The sequence below is a fragment of the Cydia splendana genome, chromosome 24 (genome assembly GCF_910591565.1).
Source record: "Cydia splendana chromosome 24, ilCydSple1.2, whole genome shotgun sequence".
Classification (NCBI taxonomy): Eukaryota; Metazoa; Arthropoda; class Insecta; order Lepidoptera; family Tortricidae; genus Cydia; species Cydia splendana.
This window is the reverse complement of record NC_085983.1, coordinates 7823759-7846980: the sequence shown is the minus strand read 5'-3', so window position 1 is coordinate 7846980 and position 23222 is coordinate 7823759. Positions and strand designations below refer to the sequence as shown.

At 39.2% G+C, this 23222-nt stretch overlaps 2 protein-coding genes across 3 annotated transcripts; one reads left to right on the top strand and one right to left on the bottom strand.

Moving 5' to 3' along the window:
- Window positions 1–1459: 1459 nt before the first annotated feature.
- LOC134802180 (zinc finger protein 558-like) lies at window positions 1460–21921 on the bottom strand. The gene is made up of 11 exons (XM_063774774.1): window positions 21745–21921; window positions 21398–21507; window positions 20246–20729; window positions 18549–18751; window positions 16725–16850; window positions 7014–7145; window positions 6726–6850; window positions 6438–6562; window positions 6150–6265; window positions 5447–5654; window positions 1460–1674 (listed from the first exon to the last, which is right to left on the bottom strand). Exons 1-11 carry the CDS (start codon window positions 21838–21840, stop codon window positions 1585–1587), a joined length of 1815 nt encoding a protein of 604 aa, XP_063630844.1. The 5' UTR covers window positions 21841–21921; the 3' UTR covers window positions 1460–1584.
- On the top strand, window positions 9469–15355 carry LOC134802319 (uncharacterized protein PF3D7_1225600-like). Of its 2 annotated transcripts, none has more exons than XM_063774918.1 (3): window positions 9469–9578; window positions 10919–11572; window positions 11714–15355. In XM_063774918.1, exons 1-3 carry the CDS (start codon window positions 9548–9550, stop codon window positions 14017–14019), a joined length of 2991 nt encoding a protein of 996 aa, XP_063630988.1. In that variant the 5' UTR covers window positions 9469–9547; the 3' UTR covers window positions 14020–15355. The 2 variants fall into 2 exon arrangements, with proteins under 2 accessions (XP_063630988.1, XP_063630987.1); XM_063774917.1 differs by having other exon boundaries at window positions 10919–11644.
- Window positions 21922–23222: the final 1301 nt, after the last annotated feature.

Here is a 23222-nt window from a genome sequence, read left to right as displayed (position 1 = left end):
TGTTTTTTTTGACAAGTTTTCACAGACAATAAAATATGACATTGATGCATCAAGGCGGTTTGTTAACAAGGGCCTACCGGGAAACGCGAAAATCGAAATTAAGTTATCTGCCTCTATCGCTCGAATGGGGCTGTCCATAAATTACGTCATCGATTTTTGACGATTTTGGACCCCCCCCCCCTATAATCATCCAAAAATCATGCTTCAAATGACCCCATTTCCTCCTACTTCATGCTACCGTCATCCGATGTCCAGACCCCCCCCCCTAATTTGAAATGACGTAATTTATGAATAGCCCCAATATGCAAGAGTGATAGAGAGGTTAGATAACGAAATTACGATTTCCTTGTTTTGCGGTAGATTGTGATGGATAGTGGTAGTGGCGCCCCCTACGCAGAGCATCGCGTAATATTCCCTATTTAAGCTACTTATAATCTAGGATTAAATCTAGTCAAAAAGAATAGATAGTATAGAGGGGTCCTGTCATTGTAAATTTTGTAGTCACAGTAAATTTACTGCCATCTATCGACACACGACTAAAACTCAAAATGAAAACGTATAAAGTTATCAAAAAATGTATATATATGGATAAATGATTTTATTATTTTTATATCATTTTGATCCATGTTCATTCACTAATATCTATGTGTTAAAATTGTTAAATATGAAACGGTGTCGTCACGCCATCTAGCCGAGGATAGGCTAAAGGTGTGTGCGCCATCTATTCGAGAATGACTTTTGCTTCAATTCCGAGGCACGTTTTTTCCTTAGACTTTATTCGTCTTATACGAAGTTAGATATGTCTTTGATCTAGTGTAGTACTAATGTATTACATCTCATTTTTATTAGTCTGTAAATAAATACAAATCTGTTTAGGTTTACTGCCTGAATTAAAACTAAAAAAAAATATCACAGAGATTTATTTTATGTACATAATTTCATCACAAGTAATCGCTGCTTTTGATTCTGACTGAATCAGTGGGGAGACACTCCTGACTTCGGGCAAACTCGGCTCTGTTCGGCTCAGCATTGCTCCGAGCAATTATTAGGGTTGACACAACTTGACGTCCCTTTGCGTGCTCGACCACAGATAAGACAATGCCTTGAATTTTGACCCTAAATAGCCGAAAAGGATAGTGCCATAAGTTAGAAAGGGATATCATGATTTGGGCCTGAATCGCTGTCAAACTTCGGTTTTGTAGGAACTAGGAAGTTACTTATTCTATGACTGAACTTAGTCGACACTTTCGCCTTACGTTTGCTTTTTAGTGTCACATGTGTGTTGCCGGCCTTTATGAGTTGAATAATACTTTAGTTTTTTCTTCAGACCGGCATCTATCAACCTATTGGTAGTAGCACAGAATAAATAATAGTACTAGGTACAGAAGGTACACTCTAACAAAACGCGTCTATTACGACAGATATGACCGCCAGGTGGCGCAAGCGCGAGCAGCCGTCCGTTCCGTACCGGTGCGCGGCAACTGCTACTGCTAGACATCAAAATTGGTGTGGGCCGCATGTACTTGTAGCGACGCGACGAAATCGCGGAGTGAGCCACGCCTGGTAGTAGGTATAGTTTGATACTCATTCTTGATTATAGAAAGCCGATAGTTCTTCTTCTAGCTTATTCTTTTCGCACACCGATCGGAGGTGTCTGTTCAGTTTGCTGTTACCCTGAAAATAAATAAAATATCATATTAAAGAGTGAGATTTATCAATTAATCTTAATCAATTTTTTATATCAATTAAAACAGTTCATCAATCATCAATCAATATATCAATCAATCATTCACTCATTAAATCATTGGTCAATCATCTTAAATAACGATTTAACGCCGTCTATCTCCTATATTCACATACGTATATGAGCGCCCAGGGTTGGTTGCTAGTATAGCTCGCCCCACACATATTACACATGTATTTAGGTATATTTTGCAGTATCTAGTTAGTTACCTGGAAGCTGGCCCCACAGAGATGACGCAAGCACAGTTTAGGTTGACTGGTGTGCCTCCGTATATGAGCGCCCAGTGATTTCTTGCTAGTATAGCTCGCCCCACACATATTACAACTGTATTTAGGTATATTTTACAGTATCTAGTTATTTACCTGGAAGCTGGCCCCACAGAGATGACACAAGCACAGTTTAGCCTGCGCTGTATGCCTCCGTATATGAGCGCCCAGGGATTTCTTGCTAGTATAGCTCGCCCCACACATATTACAGCTACATTTAGGTATATTTTGCAGTATCTAGTTATTAACCTGGAAGCTGGCCCCACAGAGATGACAGAAGCATAGTTTAAGTTGAGCTGTATGTCTTCGTATAAGGGCGCCCAGTTACTTCCCACTAATATTGCAGCTATATTTCGTTTAAATTCATATTTTACAGTATATATTTCGTTACCTGAACGCTGGCCCCACAGAGATGACACAAGCACAGCTTAGGCTGCGCTGTATGCCTCCGTATATGAGCGCCCAGGGATTTCTTGCTAGTATAGCACGCCCCACACATATTACAGCTACATTTAGGTATATTTTGCAGTATCTACTTATTTACCTGGAAGCTGGCACCACAGAGATGACACAAGCACTGTTTAGGCTGAGCTGTATGCCTCCGTATATGAGCGTCCAATGACTTCTTACTAGTATAGCTCGCCCCACACATATTACACCTGTATTTGGGTATATTTTACAGTATCTAGTTATTTACCTGGAAGCTGGCCCCACAGAGATGACACAAGCACAGTTTAGGCTGCGCTGTATGCCTCCGTATATGAGCGCCCAGTGACTTCTTGCTAGCATAGCTCGCCCCACACATATTACAACTGTATTTAGGTATATTTTACAGTATCTAGTTAGTTACCTGGAAACTGGCCCCACAGAGATGACACAAGCACAGTTTAGGTTGACTGGTGTGCCTTCGTATATGAGCGCCCAGTGATTTCTTGCTAGTATAGCTCGCCCCACACATATTACAGCTACATTTAGGTATATTTTGCAGTATCTAGTTATTTACCTGGAAGCTGGCCCCACAGAGATGACACAAGCACTGTTTAGGCTGAGCTGTATGCCTCCGTATATGAGCGTCCAATGACTTCTTACTAGTATAGCTCGCCCCACACATATTACACCTGTATTTGGGTATATTTTACAGTATCTAGTTATTTACCTGGAAGCTGGCCCCACAGAGATGACACAAGCACAGTTTAGGCTGCGCTGTATGCCTCCGTATATGAGCGCCCAGTGACTTCTTGCTAGCATAGCTCGCCCCACACATATTACAACTGTATTTAGGTATATTTTACAGTATCTAGTTAGTTACCTGGAAGCTGGCCCCACAGAGATGACTAAGCACAGTTTAGGCTGCGCTGTATGCCTCCGTATATGAGCGTCCAATGACATCTTACTAGTATAGCTCGCCCCACACATATTACACCTGTATTTGGGTATATTTTACAGTATCTAGTTATTTACCTGGAAGCTGGCCCCACAGAGATGACACAAGCACAGTTTAGGCTGCGCTGTATGCCTCCGTATATGAGCGCCCAGTGACTTCTTGCTAGCATAGCTCGCCCCACACATATTACAACTGTATTTAGGTATATTTTACAGTATCTAGTTAGTTACCTGGAAGCTGGCCCCACAGAGATGACACAAGCACAGTTTAGGCTGCGTTGTATGCCTCCGTATATGAGCGCCCAGGGATTTCTTGCTAGTATAGCTCGCCCCACACATATTACAGCTATATTCAGGTATATTTTGCAGTATCTAGTTATTTACCTGGAAGCTGGCCCCACAGAGATGACCAAGCACAGTTTAGGCTGCGCTGTATGCCTCCATATATGAGCGCCCAGTGACTTCTTGCTAGCATAGCTCGCCCCACACATATTACAACTGTATTTAGGTATATTTTACAGTATCTAGTTAGTTACCTGGAAGCTGGCCCCACAGAGATGACACAAGCACAGTTTAGGTTGACTGGTGTGCCTTCGTATATGAGCGCCCAGTGATTTCTTGCTAGTATAGCTCGCCCCACACATATTACAGCTACATTTAGGTATATTTTGCAGTATCTAGTTATTTACCTGGAAGCTGGCCCCACAGAGATGACACAAGCACTGTTTAGGCTGAGCTGTATGCCTCCGTATATGAGCGTCCAATGACTTCTTACTAGTATAGCTCGCCCCACACATATTACACCTGTATTTGGGTATATTTTACAGTATCTAGTTATTTACCTGGAAGCTGGCCCCACAGAGATGACACAAGCACAGTTTAGGCTGCGCTGTATGCCTCCGTATATGAGCGCCCAGTGACTTCTTGCTAGCATAGCTCGCCCCACACATATTACAACTGTATTTAGGTATATTTTACAGTATCTAGTTAGTTACCTGGAAGCTGGCCCCACAGAGATGACCAAGCACAGTTTAGGCTGCGCTGTATGCCTCCGTATATGAGCGTCCAATGACGTCTTACTAGTATAGCTCGCCCCACACATATTACACCTGTATTTGGGTATATTTTACAGTATCTAGTTATTTACCTGGAAGCTGGCCCCACAGAGATGACACAAGCACAGTTTAGGCTGCGCTGTATGCCTCCGTATATGAGCGCCCAGTGACTTCTTGCTAGCATAGCTCGCCCCACACATATTACAACTGTATTTAGGTATATTTTACAGTATCTAGTTAGTTACCTGGAAGCTGGCCCCACAGAGATGACCAAGCACAGTTTAGGCTGCGCTGTATGCCTCCGTATATGAGCGTCCAATGACTTCTTACTAGTATAGCTCGCCCCACACATATTACACCTGTATTTGGGTATATTTTACAGTATCTAGTTATTTACCTGGAAGCTGGCCCCACAGAGATGACACAAGCACAGTTTAGGCTGCGCTGTATGCCTCCGTATATGAGCGCCCAGTGACTTCTTGCTAGCATAGCTCGCCCCACACATATTACAACTGTATTTAGGTATATTTTACAGTATCTAGTTAGTTACCTGGAAGCTGGCCCCACAGAGATGACACAAGCACAGTTTAGGCTGCGCTGTATGCCTCCGTATATGAGCGCCCAGGGATTTCTTGCTAGTATAGCTCGCCCCACACATATTACAACTGTATTTAGGTATATTTTACAGTATCTAGTTAGTTACCTGGAAGCTGGCCCCACAGAGATGACACAAGCACAGTTTAGGCTGCGCTGTATGCCTCCGTATATGAGCGCCCAGTGACTTCTTGCTAGCATAGCTCGCCCCACACATATTACAACTGTATTTAGGTATATTTTACAGTATCTAGTTAGTTACCTGGAAGCTGGCACCACAGAGATGACACAAGCGCAGTTTAGGCTGAGCTGTATGCCTTCGTATATGAGCGCCCAGTTCCTTTCCACTAATATTGCAGCTATATTTCGTTTAAATTGATATTTTACAGTATATAGTTCGTTACCTGGAAGCTAGCCCCACAGAGATGACACAAGCACAGCTTAGGCTGCGCCGTGTGCCTCCGTATATGAGCGCCCAGTGATTTCTTGCTAGTATAGCTCGCCCCACACAGATTGCAGCAGTATTTCTTGTCGGTGGAGTGCACAGTTTGCATATGGGACGCGAGGGAGCGCTGCGTGGTGAAGGTTTTTGAGCACAGTTGGCAGGGCAGGCTGGAAAAGAAAATAAGTTGTTTTAGAACCAATACAATTACTGTACATATGTAGTGCATAATTATTTTCCTTCCCTTCGTATTTTCACGGAAACGTACGAATGTGTTTTGCTATTTCAGTCAGGCTCGGTACAAAAAGTACTGAGGCTGAAGTAGCAAGACAAATACGAACGTTTCCGAGAAAATACGATGGAAAACAATTATGCGCAACATCTGTAACTGTTAGAGTACTTTCTAACTCTAACATTTACTTCATAAATATCTTGATAGTAATTTGGAACACGAAAGACGATTTCTTGAGATAAACTTGATTTATTATAACTTGATAGGTGTAGACACTTATAGAATAGCGAACGTGAATATATTGTGAATGAATAGGTACTTATTGACTAATTACGAAACTTTTATATAAAACTAAATGCTGATGGGGCAAATGAACAATATGATGCATGTGCAATATACTTGTACAGTAAGTACATAATATAATATGGCTCACATGTGGTGTATGGCCGGGGCGCTCCTCCGTGGTCGCTTGCCGAAGTGCCGCCGGCCGTGCGCCGCCAGCGTGTACGGCGAGCTGAACCGCGCGCCACACGTGGGGCAGGGGAACTTCTAGTACATCTGTAACTAATATGGCTCACATGTGGTGTATGGCCGGGGCGCTCCTCCGTGGTCGCTTGCCGAAGTGCCGCCGGCCGTGCGCCGCCAGCGTGTACGGCGAGCTGAACCGCGCCACACGTGGGGCAGGGGAACTTCTAGTACATCTGTAACTAATATGGCTCACATGTGGTGTATGGCCGGGGCGCTCCTCAGTGGTCGCTTGCCGAAGTGCCGCCGGCCGTGCGCCGCCAGCGTGTACGGCGAGCTGAACCGCGCGCCACACGTGGGGCAGGGGAACTTCTTGTACATCTGTAACTAGTATGGCTCACATGTGGTGTATGGCCGGGGCGCTCCTCCGTGGTCGCTTGCCGAAGTGCCGCCGGCCGTGCGCAGCCAGAGTGTACGGCGAGCTGAACCGCGCCACACGTGGGGCAGGGGAACTTCTTGTACATCTGTAACTAGTATGGCTCACATGTGGTGTATGGCCGGGGCGCTCCTCCGTGGTCGCTTGCCGAAGTGCCGCCGGCCGTGCGCCGCCAGCGTGTACGGCGAGCTGAACCGCGCGCCACACGTGGGGCAGGGGAACTTCTAGTACATCTGTAACTAATATGGCTCACATGTGGTGTATGGCCGGGGCGCTCCTCCGTGGTCGCTTGCCGAAGTGCCGCCGGCCGTGCGCAGCCAGCGTGTACGGCGAGCTGAACCGCGCCACACGTGGGGCAGGGGAACTTCTTGTACATCTGTAACTAGTATGGCTCACATGTGGTGTATGGCCGGGGCGCTCCTCCGTGGTCGCTTGCCGAAGTGCCGCCGGCCGTGCGCCGCCAGCGTGTACGGCGAGCTGAATCGCGCGCCGCACGTGGGGCAGGGGAACTTCTTGTTTATATGCTTACTGAAATAATTATTAATTAATTCATAATTATTAATTAATGCATAAATATCGTGGATAATGCAAGCAAAATAAAGAAACCGGCCAAGTGGGAGATGGACTCGCGCGCGAAAGGTTCCATACCATTACGCAAAAAACGGTAAAAAAACACGTTTGTTGTCTGGGAGCCCCATTTAAATATTTATTATATTCTGAATTTTCACAGATGATGTATTTCTGTTGCCGCTATAACAACAAATACTAAAAACGAAATAAATAGTAGTTTGTGTTACAAGGGATCAAAATGATATATGTGACGTTCCACGGGAAAAGGTACCTTATGAGGGTTTCTAGTTTCGGAGATATTAAATGTTTTGTAAAGAGGTGAAAAAATGCTCAATTTTTTTTTATTGTGTGATCTGAAACCTTAATGCCTAACGTTTGTTTACCTGTTTTTATTTTTGTTATAAGTTAGTTATAAGCCTAGTAATGTCGTCTCAGAGTTTAGTAGAAAAGGTACCTTATGGAAAAAAGATTGAAAATTCCCAAAAAAACTAGTCAATACGGGAAAAGAAGTTTGGTAGAGAACTGTATTAGCATTCTGCAAAACTAAATTGATAATTTTAGTTCTGGTTGGGGCGCCTCGCAAATATTATAACCGTACATAGACCGACATCACAAATCCAAGTAGACTGCTATTATACCAAAGTTACTCTCGTCAAGTCTTTCTTAACTAGAATAATCTTCATTTGGTTTGGTCGCATGCAGTAAATCAGCCATTGGTTTGCTGAAAAATACCAATACCCGACGCATTACCTTATGGAATATCTGAGGTCATTGAACTTCAATGCCGCTTATCTTCAATAGCAACCGAAATATATTATTGATAAGAAATAGACGATTTATACCATCTTAACCCCAAAATATTATTAGTTTATCCTAACTGTTCCATCATCATCATGCCTCATCATGTAACTTGACCACAAGGTACCTTTTCATTACATACAAATTATTGGTCTTTTTTAAGATTATTATGACGAAGAACTAATTAAATTGGGGGCAGTTTAATGTAAATTAATATTTTCTATTCATAAAAGATAAACTATAATATGATTGATATTTTGTAGTGATGTATTATTAGATTTATTTCCATAAGGTACCTTTTCGTAAATGTATGGAGCAAATACTGTTATTGTTATGTAAGTTTAAAGTGGCATAAGGGGTTAAATATAGTATTTAGTTGGGGTTTTAGGATTTATTTCATTTGAATGACAGAATTTCTTTCATATGTGCTCAGAAAAATTGATTGTGTGTCACATTAAAAGTAAAAATATTCAATTTTGTGATTTTATATGAAAAAGTCAGAAAATACATTTTCACCTCTAAATCGGTATTGTTTTTTGCTTAAACTGTCTGTCAGTGTCGTTTTCTAATAGATAAAATTTAAATCTTGAGAGCTCATTGCAATCAATCGTGAAAATGAAATAAAACTTTATTTTCAAGAGATTGGTTAGTATACACATAAATCAGTCGATATCAAAAGTTTCTATTTGCATTACAGAACAAGTCGCAATATTTTTTTAATCTCAGATATATAAGGCATTATTATTTGTAGTCAACTATGTAACTTACTTCAGGAACATAGTTTTTTAGGCGGCTAAACTTAAAACTTCTCTATCGTAAAGTTGCTCATTTCACAACATTATTTTCAAAAAATCATATCTCTGTAACTACGCAACCTAGAAGGTTGATCTTTTGTGTTATCGATAGCTTATTTATTGTAGATTACTGGGGTATGCATAACTCCATACCCGCCATAAGGTACCTTTGACCGTGGGACGTCACATATTTCCGTCAAGGGCGTACATTGAATCCTGAATGATCCTGAGCGTAATGAGGGATTCAAGTGTTAACGCCCAAGAGGAAATAATTTTGATACCGTGTGACATATGCTGCTTTTCACATCAACTATGAGGAAAATAAAAAAATCTTAGTGTTGACACAATTATTATGTTTCAAAATATTATTCAAGCTAAAACAAGAATTTAAAAAATAACAAAAACAGTGTCCTAGAACAGAAAAGTGCCACCTCCCCGCCTAGCAGGGAGGAAAAGTACCACTTTGATCCCTCCTAGCCGGAAGAAAAAGCCCTTATCCAAATAGGTGATGTGAAAATAAATATTTAAGTGGGGCTCCCTTACAACAAACGTGATTTTATTTTGCCTTTTTTTTGCGTAATGGTACGGAACCCTTCGAGCGCGAGTCCGACTCGCACTTGACCGGTGTTTTTTAATATATACATAATGACGTTTGGCATAAGTGTGAGCCTACGCTACGCATTTGAAAATTGTGCAATCGCCATTTCAATATCACATTAAATATTGAACACCAATATAGGTAATGGCCGTGGCTGTTGTTATTGTACAATGGTTTTCTTTCGACACGCGCTGCAAGTATGTAAGTATGATTATATCGTCTTCTTCTTCCTCGCGTTGTCCCGGCATTTTGCCACGGCTCATGGGAGCCTGGGGTCCGCTTGGCTAATTGGCGTAGGCACTAGTTTCTACAAAAGCGTCTGCCATCTGACCTTCCAACCCAGAGGGTAAACTAGGTCTTATTGGGATTAGTCCGGTTTCCTCACGATGTTTTCCTTCACCGAAAAGCGACAGGTAAATATCAAATGATACTTTCGTACATAAGTTCCGGAAAACTGATTGGTACGAACCGGGGTTTGAACCCGCGTCCTCCAGATTGAAAGTCGCACGCACTTACCGCTAGGCCACCAGCGCAGAGTATGATTTTATCGTCAAAATAAGATATTATTTTACTGAGCGTTATTTCAGTGAAAATCGTGGGTACTTTGGATCTTGCACGGATGTAGAAACAGCAATACTCTTACAGCGGTTTCGCACTACGTCCGATCCGAATCCGATCCGAACCCGTGAAAATATGGTCCGTAGTAGCCGTAGAACTATTTCTATGGTAAAATACGCACTAGATCCGATCTCCGTCATCCGATTTCTTTCCGTCATTCAACGTGTGCGGTGCGTAACTTACCATAGAAATAGTTCTACGGCTACTACGGGCCATATTTTCACGGGTTCGGATCGGATTCGGATCGGACGTAGTGCGAAACCGCTCTTAACTGTCCATCGGTGGAACTTATTACAAAAGGGATAAGGTCAAATCAAAGGTCTACCGATAATATATGGGCATTTTCACTTAAAAGTACACTTTTTTTCGAAAATCCATCAACTTTTGGGTTATTTCTACTCAGAATCACGAGGACTATCGATTTAAAAGGAAAAAAAATGTGTCCCAAAAAAATCGACAGTTTTGTAACGCATTTTCACATACATTTTGTATGGACCGTTACAAAACTGACATCCAAAATTTATATGAAAAACTGGGGACACTTTTTTTCTTTGTCTCATTCGATAGTACTCGTGATTCTGAGTCTAAATAACCCAAAAGTTGATGGTTTTTAGAAAAAAATGGTACCATTTTTTCTGAAAACCCCTATATAACAAAACTTCTTTGAGACACATACATATTATATTAAGAACGGGTCACTCACGTATTTTAAGTCGAGGGTCACTCACGTATTTTAAGCCGAGAGTCGCTCACATATTTTAAGTCGAGGGTCACTCATGTATTTTAAGTCGAGGGTCACTCACGTATTTTACGTAGATAATATATTTAATATAATCTTAATTTGTCATTAGTTATTAGTATATCCATGTATTGATTTATCTTTTATGTATTATTGAATATATTTAATATATTATTTATTACAGGCACAATAGCATGTGTTTCTATTGCAATAGATGGCCATCTATTGCTCGCAGTAAACGTGGAAGATTTCAGAAATCTAGCCAACAAGTTCTTAGCAAAAGACCTAGCGGATAGATTGACTAATCTAGTCTCTGAAATCTCCCTAAGGAGAAGGAAAGAAAATCAACAAATAGAAAATATACTGGCAAATAAAGAGATACCTATAAAAGAGGCTGCAAGAACTAATCAACAACCAACTGACGCAAGTGTAGCAACCGCCTCAGCTGTAACCACAGAATACAACCACTATAAACCTAAAAGATTCAATACTGTTAAAAATGCTGACAGTAAAGAATTGAAGCAAGTGATTTATAATACCCCACCAGGTCCAGTATACGTAAGAGATGAGATAGAAGATCTATTACAGAATATTAATGAAGGGAATTTGGATAACGGTACAAAAGAAGTTTATACTCCTGAAGGGATAGATTATAATATAGATTCAAAAGAAGCTACTAGACCATTGAATGTAATAAACATGTCAAGAGATCATAATAAAATTGATTACACAGAAACCAAACTAGGCGAATGGAAATACAACCACGATATATCTATAGAACCACCTGCGATCAAAAATAGCAAAACAGGAAATGCTAACAGGGATATAAATGATGAAGGTAGCATAGATTATGATCAAGCTAAAAGAGAATTAAATGTGCAATATGTGGACGAAACTCGATTGTTAGGACGTAAGTAGATGATAAAAAATTATAATCTAGATTTTGTAAATAAATTAAAACACTGCATTCTTATTCTAGGACACAAAAAAGATGACAGTCATACATTTGAAGAGCATATGTTGGGAGAGAAAAATGAAATCAACCACGAAAATACTCCTCCAAAACAAAATGATACAGCTATATCGCATGATATAAAAGAAGTTAAAAAAGATCCTAAGAAAACAAATATGCCCTTAAATCATTTCCTAAAAGACATTACAGAAGTAGAACAAGATAAGTCAGAAAAGAAAGAAACTCATCAAAAACCACCTCTAATGCAACCAATAGAAAGCAACGACATGTACGAAAAATATGCAGTAGGCTCTTCAATAAAAAGTAATAACAAGAAAGGTGTCAATGATCAGTCAGTGGAGGACGGTAAAGAAAAACACTATCGAGAAACGAAACAAATGCAAAATGATGACAACGATAAGAATGTAGATAATCAGTCCGGCAATATTGAACAGTCAATATTAAGGAACAAGAAAAAGTATCAAAATTTTAAAGTTCCAGAAAATAGGGAAGAAAATTCAAAAGAGGTGACACCGGAACAGATCTCTACCCATCGTCTTCATCCTTATGACGAAGATAAATTAGAGAGCGATACATCAGAACCAGATGTGTCGAAAATAAAATCCAACAAAAAAGTAAAACAACCGGTACATGATGTAACGTCTACAGAGGAAGCGAAGGAGAAAAGCAAGGAAAGGAAGGCATATTACGACCCCCACATATCGAAAGAAGAAACTGACACACATGAAAAATTCGAATTGGGGTCTGATAATAAAAAGAATAACAAACGAAAACCTAAACAACAAGCTGAGGACAGTGATAAGATTAATGAACTAATTAAAAAGGAAATTAAAATTGATAAAGATGACGAACTGCATATACAAGACAATAACAATAAAAGCTATAAGGCGCCGTTACTTTTAAGAAACAAATATTTTAAAGATTCGGAATATTGTAAACAGAATCCAAACAGTAGAATGTGTAGAGAAGAAGAGTTAACAACGAAGATTGCATTAAGAGAGTCGACAGAAGTTTCACGGCCACTTCCAGTAAAAGGGAAAAAAGAGAGCTTTTCAGACCACGTCTTTTCATTCAAAATGAAAGATCACCAAGTTAATTATGATTTGATAAAAAACACTCACAAAAGGAGACCTCAGAAAAAAATAGAGGAAAATGATATGTACGATAAATATGAACTTGGTCCCGAAACAAAGAATGATGACGATAGAAAACAGAAATTCAGAAAACAGAAAGAGAATCGTGATATAAAAATAATGGATGGTAAAAATAAATTGAATTATCAAGGTCGTGGTAAAAACAAGTCTGCAAATAGTGAAGAATTGCCGATAAAGAGTAAAAGGAAACCTCAGAAGAAAATAGAAGAAAACGATATGTATGATAAATATGAACTTGGTCGCGAAACAGATAACGATGACAAAGGAAAAAGAAAACAGAAACATAATGATGAAATAAAAACAACGTATGCTAAGACTAAATTCAATTATCAAGGTCGTAACAAAGACAAGATAGAAGAACACGATATGTATGATAAATATGAACTTGGCCGCGAAACAGATAGTGATGGCAAAATAAACAGGAAAAAGAAAGTGGATCGTGATGATACAAAAATAATACACGAGCAGAATAAATTCAATTATCAAGGTCGTTACAAAGACAAGTTTGCGAATAATGAAGAAATGTTAATAAAAAGTAGAAAAAAACCTCAGAAGATAATAAAAGAAAATATTAAACATGATATTAGTCGACAATCAAAGAATGATGACAATAGTAACAGAAAACAGAAAGAGAATCGTGATGATAAAAAGACAATGAATAATGCGAAAAAAATCAATGACCACGGTAGTATTGAGTCTGCTAATAATGAAGAAATGCCAATAACAAGTAAGGATACATATAAAAACATTGAAGATACAGATACAACTACTAAACATACAAAAACTAAGAAAGGTCAAGGTCAAATTGAAAAGGTGCCAATAGCAGGTTACGCAGACGACCCTCAACCAGATTTTAAAGAAGTAAACCCAGAATCTATACAAGCAGCAACAGAAAGTTTGCTAGATTCTGAAGAACCAAAAGGTTACGGCAGACCGACAAAGAAATTTACAATGAGAGGTACAATGTTACCAAAGAGGGATTTCTATAAATTAAGCAGTCCGAATTATTACAAAGATTTGCCTCGAATTGTAGAAAAGTACGATTTTGAGGAGCCTATACCAGAGCAAGACAGAGTAAGGGATAAAGTGCGATATTTGAAAAGGGAACCGTCAAGGGTTAATAGGAAACTTAAGTTACCGCAGTTCGAAAAAACGTGAATTGTTTGCAATAGATGAGCGTTTAAAAAAAAATACAGTTCTTCCATGCCTTCAAAATATTGACTTCTAGGGCTCATTTTACTCAGAATCATTTGTACATTCACGCCTCATACATGAAAAAATGTGTCCCAAGATTTCCTTCCCAGATCGTCACATTTTTGTATGAATATTTTTTTATGAACGTGACGCACTGGATAATATGTTTTCATACAAAATTTTGGGACACATTTTTTCATGTATGAGGCCTGAATGTACAAATGATCCTGAGTAAAATGAGCCCAAGAACTGAATATTTTGAAGACATGAGAGAAATGTAATTTTTTTTTGGAAAACGCTTAAGTACCTAAATTATCACTAAAGTGTAATTCTATGGAACTTGCTAACTATGTAAACAAACCGCCATATTGAAATTGACAAAGAATGATGAATTTACTAGTGACTTTTGTTTACATAGTTAGCAAGTTCCATAGAAATGACACTTTAGTGATAATTCGATAAACATAATGTTTTATTTTTTAACGGGACTCCAATAAAAACTTAACTATATTGTTTTCTAAATTTTTTTTTATTTATAATAGCGTTATGTAAATACAGAAATGTATATGGAAAAAGCTTTTTATTACTGATTGTAGATAAATGTTTTATAACGTTCAATACAGTCACATAACTAAATCAAACTAAATTGGAAAACATCAATAAAAAAACCGGCCAAGTGCGAGTCGGACTCGCGCACGATGGGTTCCGTACCATTACGCAAAAAACGGCAAATAAATAACGTTGGTTGTATGGGAGCCCCACTTAAATATTTATTTTTATTTTGTTTTTAGTATTTGTTGTTATAGCGGCAACAGAAATACATCATCTGTGAAAATTTCAACTGTCTAGCTATACTACGGACAGCGGAGTCTAAGTAATAGGGTCCCGTTTTTACCCTTTGGGTACGGAACCCTAAAAACAATTCGAAATGTAACTCTAGGTAGGTATATACCTACCTGATATCAGTTAGATATGAAAATATCACGCGAATAAAATGCACATAAGCGTTATATTATTATCGTGTATTACTCTAGTATTTTGTCCAGTGCCAATAGTATTCAAAATACCGGTAGACGTACATCCAGACAACCCAGTAAATCAGTATATATACACAAATAGAGGCCTAAAACCACTGTCATGGGAAAATATAAAACAGTACAAGGAAATACCAGATAAATTATAAGACTAAAAGCATATATTTTGATATGAATCACGATGAAGCGAAAAACAGAATGTATTTTGGGACTTTTGAAGGGTATTCGGGAAGAAAAAGAATGTTTAAATAAATGTTTTCCTTGAGTATATTAATTATTATTTGCACCATCAGTTCTATTAGAGTAACACCAAGAAAAGTCTGCAGAGATTTTGACAGCACCAGTGGGGAGACACTCTTGCCTTCGGGCAAACTCGGCTCCGTTGGGCTCAGCATTGCTCCGAGCAATTATTAGGGTTGACACAACTTGACGTCCCTTCGCGTGCACGAGCACAGGTAATGATTTGAATTTTGACAACCCTAATTAGCCGAAAGGTGTAGTGCCATAAGTTAGAAACGTATATCATGATTCGACCCTGAATCGCTGTCAAACTTCGGTTTTGTAGGAAGTGTCCTTTCTGTACGGTAGTACTATTACTTATTCTGTGACAGACAGCATATGCAGTGCAGGCGTTATTTTAAAAGTCAAACTTCTATGAAATTATGCCGTATAAATAACACTGGCACTGCGTGTGCTGTCAAAATCTCTGCAGACTTTTCTTGGTCTAACTCTACACACTTTTATTTAGCTTCACTGCGTATACTTATTCGTTTCTTTGTATATTTGAATCAAATCTTTTAACCTAAATTTGAACCACTTCCTGATATTAGATGCAGTTGAAATTTGGCGTAAGTACTTCTTTTTTCTAATAATTCTGATACCACAGAGTATTACTGCAATGTTCTGCCGCCAGAGTGCAGCACTAGTGCACATACTAAACCATAGAGTAACTTACACATACTAGGCCTGAAACAGTTTTTTGAAAATTTTTCACTATGACATTGATGCATCAAGGCGGTTTGTTTACAGGTGGCCTACCGCGAAACGCGAAAATCGATCATGTCATTGAGCTAGTGACGCCCTCTACGCAGAGTTTTGCGTAATATTCCCTATTTTGACAACCCTAATTAGCCGAAAGGGATAATGCCATACACTATACTCTGTATCTTTAGGTATTTAAATAAATGTAAACAAACAATTTGTACATTTTCGGGTTGTTATAACATTTATTGGTTATCCAACCAAATACAAACCCGCCTGGATCTGTCAATGAACGACCTGACTTTAACCTACATTATTTGATCATGTAATGTATTCATCTATCTCAACTGGCTTAAGGAGATTTTGTTTACTTTTATTTAAATACCTAAGGGCCACTTGCACCATTCCACTAACCCGGGGTTAACCGGTTAAGCCTGGAGTTACCATGGTTACCAGTACAATTTGACACTGGGTTTACGGTTTAACCGTTTAACTCCGGGTTAGTGGGATGGTGCAAGTGGCGCTAAAGATACAGACTATAGAAAGGGATAGCATAATTCGTTCCTGAACCGCTGTCAAGCTTCGGTTTTGTAGGAAATTTCCATTCTGTACGGTAGTTCTATTACTTATTCTGTGATTATATGATATACTTACATCATATGTGTCCGTACGGCCGCTTGGTTATTGTAAGTCTTGCCGCACACATGACAGGAGTATGTCTTGCTGCTGGTTTTTGAGAGATGGAAGCGCTTGATATGCTGCTGTAGGCCGTTACCATCGCTGAAATAAAAAAATACTTGGAGTCAATCTTATACAGAATCATGGCTTATTTACATATAATAAATACATAAATAATAATAAATATTAGGGGACATCTTACACAGATCAACCTAGCCCCAAACTAAGCAAACCTTGTACTATGGGTGCTAGGCGACGATATACATACTTAACTTATACGGTACATAGAAATCACCCATGACTCAGGAACAAATACCTGTGCTCATCATCACACAAATAAATGCCCTTACCGGGATTCAAACCCAGGACCATTGGCTTCACAGGCAGGGTCACTAACCACTAGGCCAGACCGGTCGTCAAATTATATTATAATCCCAAAATAAGGTGTATTCTACTGTTAAGGTCTCTGCCCACTACACCGTATCATACCATGACCGTAGTAGGAACGTGTCAGGCAAAAAAATATTCTTTGTATTAAAAAGTATGAGACTATGCCCACTAGCCCGTTCCGACACCGACCATACCCGTCGCGTGCAATGCACGGACCGTCAAAAATTGCCGGCGAGGATACTTTGCCGGTGCCGAAACGCTCCGTGCACGGCACGCAACGTTGCCATTTAGGTCTCTGCCCACTACACCGTATCATACCATGACCGTGCTATGAACGTGTCAGGCAAAAATATATTCTTTGTATTAAAAAGAATGAGACTATGCCCACTAGCCCGTTCCGTTACCGACCATACCCGTCGCGTGCCATGCACGGACCATCAAAAATAGTCGGCGAGGAAATTTTGCCGATGCCGAAACGCTCCGTGCATGGCACGCAACGTTGCCAGAACGGTGCGTGCAGGCGGCGAAACGGTGGGCATACGGGTTATAACCGCGTATGGTGACCGTTCTAAACCCGTTATAAACACGTTCCTATATTTCTTGCTCGCTCTTACCAGTCTGATAACTATTCGCTCGCTGTTTCTGACGAGTCATGCTCTCGCGGATAAAACGCGGGTACTGAGGGGATGAAACGCGGATGCTACGGGGATTATAGGCGGATGCTATGGGGATGATGCGCGGTTACTGCGGGCATTAAACCCGTTATGTACGGATATGAAACAATGTGGACACGGTGTCATGGGCATAGTAGTCCGTATCGCGTTACTATCCGTGCCTGATACGTTCATAGCACGGTCATGGTATGATACGGTGTAGTGGGCAGAGACCTTTATTGACAAATACCTTTATTGATATATATATATATATATTTCGGGGATGTCGGAAACGGCTCTAACGACTTCGATGAAATTTGCTACATTGGGGGTTTCGGGAGCGAAAAATCGATCTAGTTAGGTCTTATCTCTGAGAAAGCGCGCATTGTTGAGTTTTTACGAGCTTTTATTTAGTTTCACCTGACCGTTGTCTGTCGTTCTGTAATCAAATCTTGCAAGTTAAATTTGATCCACTTCCCGGTTTCCGATTGAGCTGAAATTTTGCATGCATGTATAAATCGGATGACAATCCAATATTATGGTACCATCGAGCTGATCTGATGATGGAAACAGGTGGCCATAGGAACTCTGTGATGAAACAGCGCAACCTAATTGTGTTAGGGGTTTTTAGAATTGTCTCGATGAGTATTACTTGCCTGTAGTAAGAAAAGTACAGTCAGCGATAAAAGCTTGTACTAAAAATGACTTTTTAGCCAAAAACTTATTATGTCACTCAGATATTAGGTATATTACTTACGTAAAAGCCTTAGAGCACAGATGGCATATAGCTTGACTGTTATTGACGCATTTAGCTCTATGCGCGTTGCGGCGCCGCGCGCCGACGGTGGCGCCGCAACGCGCGCACGCGCCGCGCTCGCGGTGCGTCTGCGTGTGCGCGCGCAGCACGGCGGAGGACGCGAAGCGGAGGAGGCAGATCGGGCAGAGGTGCTCGCCGTTTGACTGGGGACAATAGGGGGTATTACTGCAATATTCTGCCGCCAGAGAGCAGCACTAGCGCCTATCGTAAACCATATACATCCATAGCGTAACTTATACATACTGTGCCTTAAAATGATTTTGGACAAGTTTTCAAAGATAATAAAACATGACATTGATACATCAAGGTGGTTTACTTACAAAGGGCCTACCGGGAAACGCGAAAATCCAAATTTAGTTATCTGCCTCTTTATCGCTCGAATATGCAAGAGTGATAGCGAGGTTAGATAACGTAATTTTGATTTTCTTATTTCGCGGCAGACCCTCAATTTGTGATGGATTGTGGTAGTGGCATCCCCTGCGCAGAGTTTCGCGTAATATTCCCTATTTTAATGACATTAAATGTAACAAGGACGAAGAATACGAGGTGTCCTCGCTAAAACGATGCTGAGACACAGAATAAATAATAGTACTAGGTACAGAATGTTTACTCTTTAACAAAACGCGTCTATTACGACAGATATGACCGCCAGGTGGCGCAAGCGCGAGCAGGCGTCCGTTCTGAGCGGCAACTACTACTGCTAGACACCGAAATTGGTGTGGGTCGCATGTACTTGTAGCGACGCGACGAAATCGCGGAGTGAGCCAGTGCCTTCATGTAACGCCGTTCAGCGCTCGAGTTGTGATTGTGTGCGTGCGTACGTGTATTCGTAATGCACCGTATAAAGCGGTATCCAGACGGGATGATCAAATCGACCGATTTGATCAGAAATTAAATTGGCGTCAATCTCCAATTTAATCATCAATTTTAGATTTATGCTGATATTAGAGGCCTCTAAATTGAAAAAATGCCCCAGAGCGAAAATACTGGCGTCACAAATTGGTATTCTTGCGTCCGCACTCCATTTTATCGGTAATATATATCGGTCATTATCGGCGGTTGAATTCGGCGAGCCAAATTGGCGTTTGCGTCCGCACGGCCTGATTCGATCGGACAATTTAATCAGATTGGCGAAAAATTGTCCCCATCTGAATAACAAAAATCGGCGTGTTCGGGAGTCACATTTTTGACTTTACAATGTTGGTAGAGTTAGGACAATTTATCGCAAAAATAAATATGGTATGGAACGCGATACAATTTTTTAACAAATTTTGAACTGTAGTTTTTGAGTATAATCTGGAAATTTTATAAAGATACTGTGTACATAATATGAGTTTAATAAATCTTGTCCTATTTTGAGATATACATATATGATTTTTTATGGTTTTGCAATGATTTGTCCGACCTCTGGTTGTAGGTCCACGGAAACAAAGGAAAAAATATTTTTGATTTGTGTTTTGTATTGTTTTGGTTCAGTAGTCATTCTATCTGTCCAATATCTTTGTCACATGTGTATTTTGTCTCACATTTTGCTTAATGAGAGTGTGAGACGATGAAATTGGACCAACAAATTGGCCAGGTGGAATACCACCCTAACTAAAAAAACTAACCTAAAAAGAAAGAAAAATAGAACTCACCTCTTCATGTCTCATCATATGAGCTTGATAAGTATCTTTGAACAAAAACGCCATAGCACAATTATAGCATTTAAACTCCGCTTCCAAATACTTATCTTCTCTCCTCTTCGCTTCCAACTCTGCCTTCTGCTCTTCAATGCTCAAAATTATTTTATAAAAATCATCATTCTTATTCAATTCTTCCTTAGGTTTAATTTCTTCTGTAGCCTCATTTTTATTTTCAATCTTCATATCATTTTGTTTTTCTATATCTTGATCATAATCATTAAACTCTGTAACATCATCGTCTGACTCAATATATTTATCTTTTTCTTCCGTTATATCTATTTTATCTGTATCTTCTAAAGATACATATTGGTTGGTATGATCCGTGTCAGATGTGAAGTGGTATGATGTTGTTGTATGTTGTTCACATTCTTCTATGTCTGGGCATAGGATGACTGTTTCTATCTGACTGTTTTGTAGATAGACTGTGCCTTGATCACTGAAAAAGTTTTTAGAAATTGGATTTCAGATTCTTTGAAATTGATTGATTGTTCGATCTATTATCATGATTTCACAATGATATTAATATTAGAATTCAATATTTGCGGGTGTGGTTTAATTGAGTATGGTATAGATCTATTTTTTATGAGTTAAGCTTACTTTTATTTCACAGATTCTACTTGTCCTGATGTCCTCATAATTATTTTATTGAAAAAATACCTAAATTGCAAAACATGCACTATTTCATCATTGTATTCTTTCTTATTCTGTCTCTATATTTCACTATAATCACTAAACAAAACTACAAGTTTATAACTAACTAGGTACATAAAGTGTCATTCTATGGAACTTACCAACTATGTAAACAAAAGTCACTAGTAAATTCATCATACTTTGACAATTTCAATATGGCGGTTTGATTACATAGTTAGGAAGTTCCATGGAATGACACTTTATATTGTAATAGCTACATATTCTTTTCACTTGATGGTCTCATCGGAAGATCAGCGCTGGAACCCACCAGTATGTTACTGAGATGAGGCCATTTCGTGGCACTTTAATCTTTCTATTTTTTTTTATATTCATGTAAAGTCTCGTTTGTTTGTGCTTACGAATAAAATAATTCTATTATATTCTATAAAAATGCTGTTCTGTTAAAAAGCTTACCTAAACAATACAGGGTACTCCATACTCCGTCTCAAACATATTGACTTAAATAACCATAGCTTTCTCAGCAAGTGACAGCAGACATGGCACAGATGAGAGTCTGAACATAACTGGAATCAGAACCACTTTAAAAGCAAAGTAGACAGAACTTTTAATAATTATAATTCAGCCTATATACGTCCCACTGCTGGGCACAGGCCTCCTCTCATGCGCGGGGAGGCCTGTGCCCAGGTGCCCAGTTTTTTTTTATAAATATCCAACAAACAAAGTCTAATTATCAATAAATCAAACAAAACATCTTCACTCTTAAAGCTAAAATTAATAAAAATTAAAGTATATCAACGTACCTTCATTCCAACCAATTCTTTGTATTTTTCCCGTGTTTCAACATTTGTGTCACTGTGAACTGTGCTGTGGCATATGAAGCAAAGAAAGCACGACATTTTCTGATGAGATTCAATATCGTTAGCGTTAAAATTTTATTTCAATTTCGCAATTGAAAAGTATAAACAAAACACATGGAATAACTCGAAAACAGGCTGTTTGACAGATAACAGTTGGCTTGACGTTGACAGCTGTCAGCTAATGTAGCTAGTTCGAGACACAATAAAAATCGCTCTGCATATATAGTTGGTCAAGCAGATCTTGTCAGTAAAAAAAGGCGGCAAATTTGAAAAATTTAGGCGCGAAGGGATATCGTCTTATAGAAAATTTGAATTTCGCGCCTTTTTCTACTGACAAGATTTGCTTGACCATCTATATTTAATACTTTCGTTTGTTCTTCCTGCACATGCCCTGCACACTTGGCCATTGTATTTGGTCAAATACGGCAGGATGACTTTATTTTTTTAATATTAAAGAAAGATATGGCATCATAGAAAATAATTAACGAAGTAAATGATTGATTTGCCTGAAAACTTGGCACTTGGCTTAGGAATTTGTCTTTAAACTTATGATCATGCTAGAGACGTCAAGAAAAAAAATCATTATTTTATTTATGTCAACCTCTAGAGCCTAAACGAAATGTCTGTGGAATTAGCACGTCAGTCGGGGAGACGATACATTTTTGTGCCTTGAAGCATAAATCTCACTTAAATAATTAGTTACGACGCCGTAAAATACTCAGGGGCGCTATTTAGACTCGGGACTGTTAAACGTGCGTGCCGTTGTAGACTCAGCAGACTGTACTCTGACAGCGTTTGTGTAATACTTCGAGAAACTGAACATCTCGAAGTCAACTCGAAATTGGTGTGCTAAACGGTCGGTAGAACTGTTTAATTTGGTTTGAAGGACTAATAATTAGATGTTATTGTCGTCTTATACATCTACCGCGTAATTATTCTCTAATTATTCGTGATATATCAGTCCTTTTATTTCCTCGAGTGACCTTTGGTGCGTTGCTTAATTTAGTTTTGCAATGCCGGGATACGTTTCCGACGAATAATGTGATTTGAAAACGATTATTTTGATGAACATACTCCAAGGCGACCCATACATCGACGGTGAGTAACTTTTTTTTCTGTAACCTGATATAACTTTTTAAATCCAATTAGACACTGGTATGGCTGTTAGGTCACAGCTGCGTGTTATGTCAATATATTATTACGTATAATGTAACATAATAAGATTCTTATTGGATAACAGCCGGTAAAAATGTTCCTTTTATCATTTACACATCTGTAGGTATTATTATTTATACAGTGAGGCATGATAACATGTTGTTTTTAAGTTTTAAGTGTATCTTATACAAACAACTTGCCAGACTGCTTTTAATATTACATGAGATTGTTTCATAAATATTTTATGAGGTTTTTATCAAGTTATA

Coding starts and splice junctions, on each gene's coding strand:
- LOC134802319 (XM_063774917.1), top strand. CDS start 9,548: ATGGTTTTCTTTCGACACGCGCTGCAAGTAT. Junction 9,579..10,918: donor TCGACACGCGCTGCAAGTAT/GTAAGTATGATT, acceptor TATTTATTACAG/GCACAATAGCATGTGTTTCT. Junction 11,645..11,713: donor CGAAACTCGATTGTTAGGAC/GTAAGTAGATGA, acceptor TTCTTATTCTAG/GACACAAAAAAGATGACAGT.
- LOC134802180 (XM_063774774.1), bottom strand. CDS start 21,840: ATGTCGTGCTTTCTTTGCTTCATATGCCACAGCACAGTTCACAGTGAC. Junction 7,146..16,724: donor GCCGTACGGACACATATGAT/GTAAGTATATCA, acceptor TAATTATTTCAG/TAAGCATATAAACAAGAAGT. Junction 6,563..6,725: donor GCCCCGGCCATACACCACAT/GTGAGCCATACT, acceptor TACTAGTTACAG/ATGTACAAGAAGTTCCCCTG.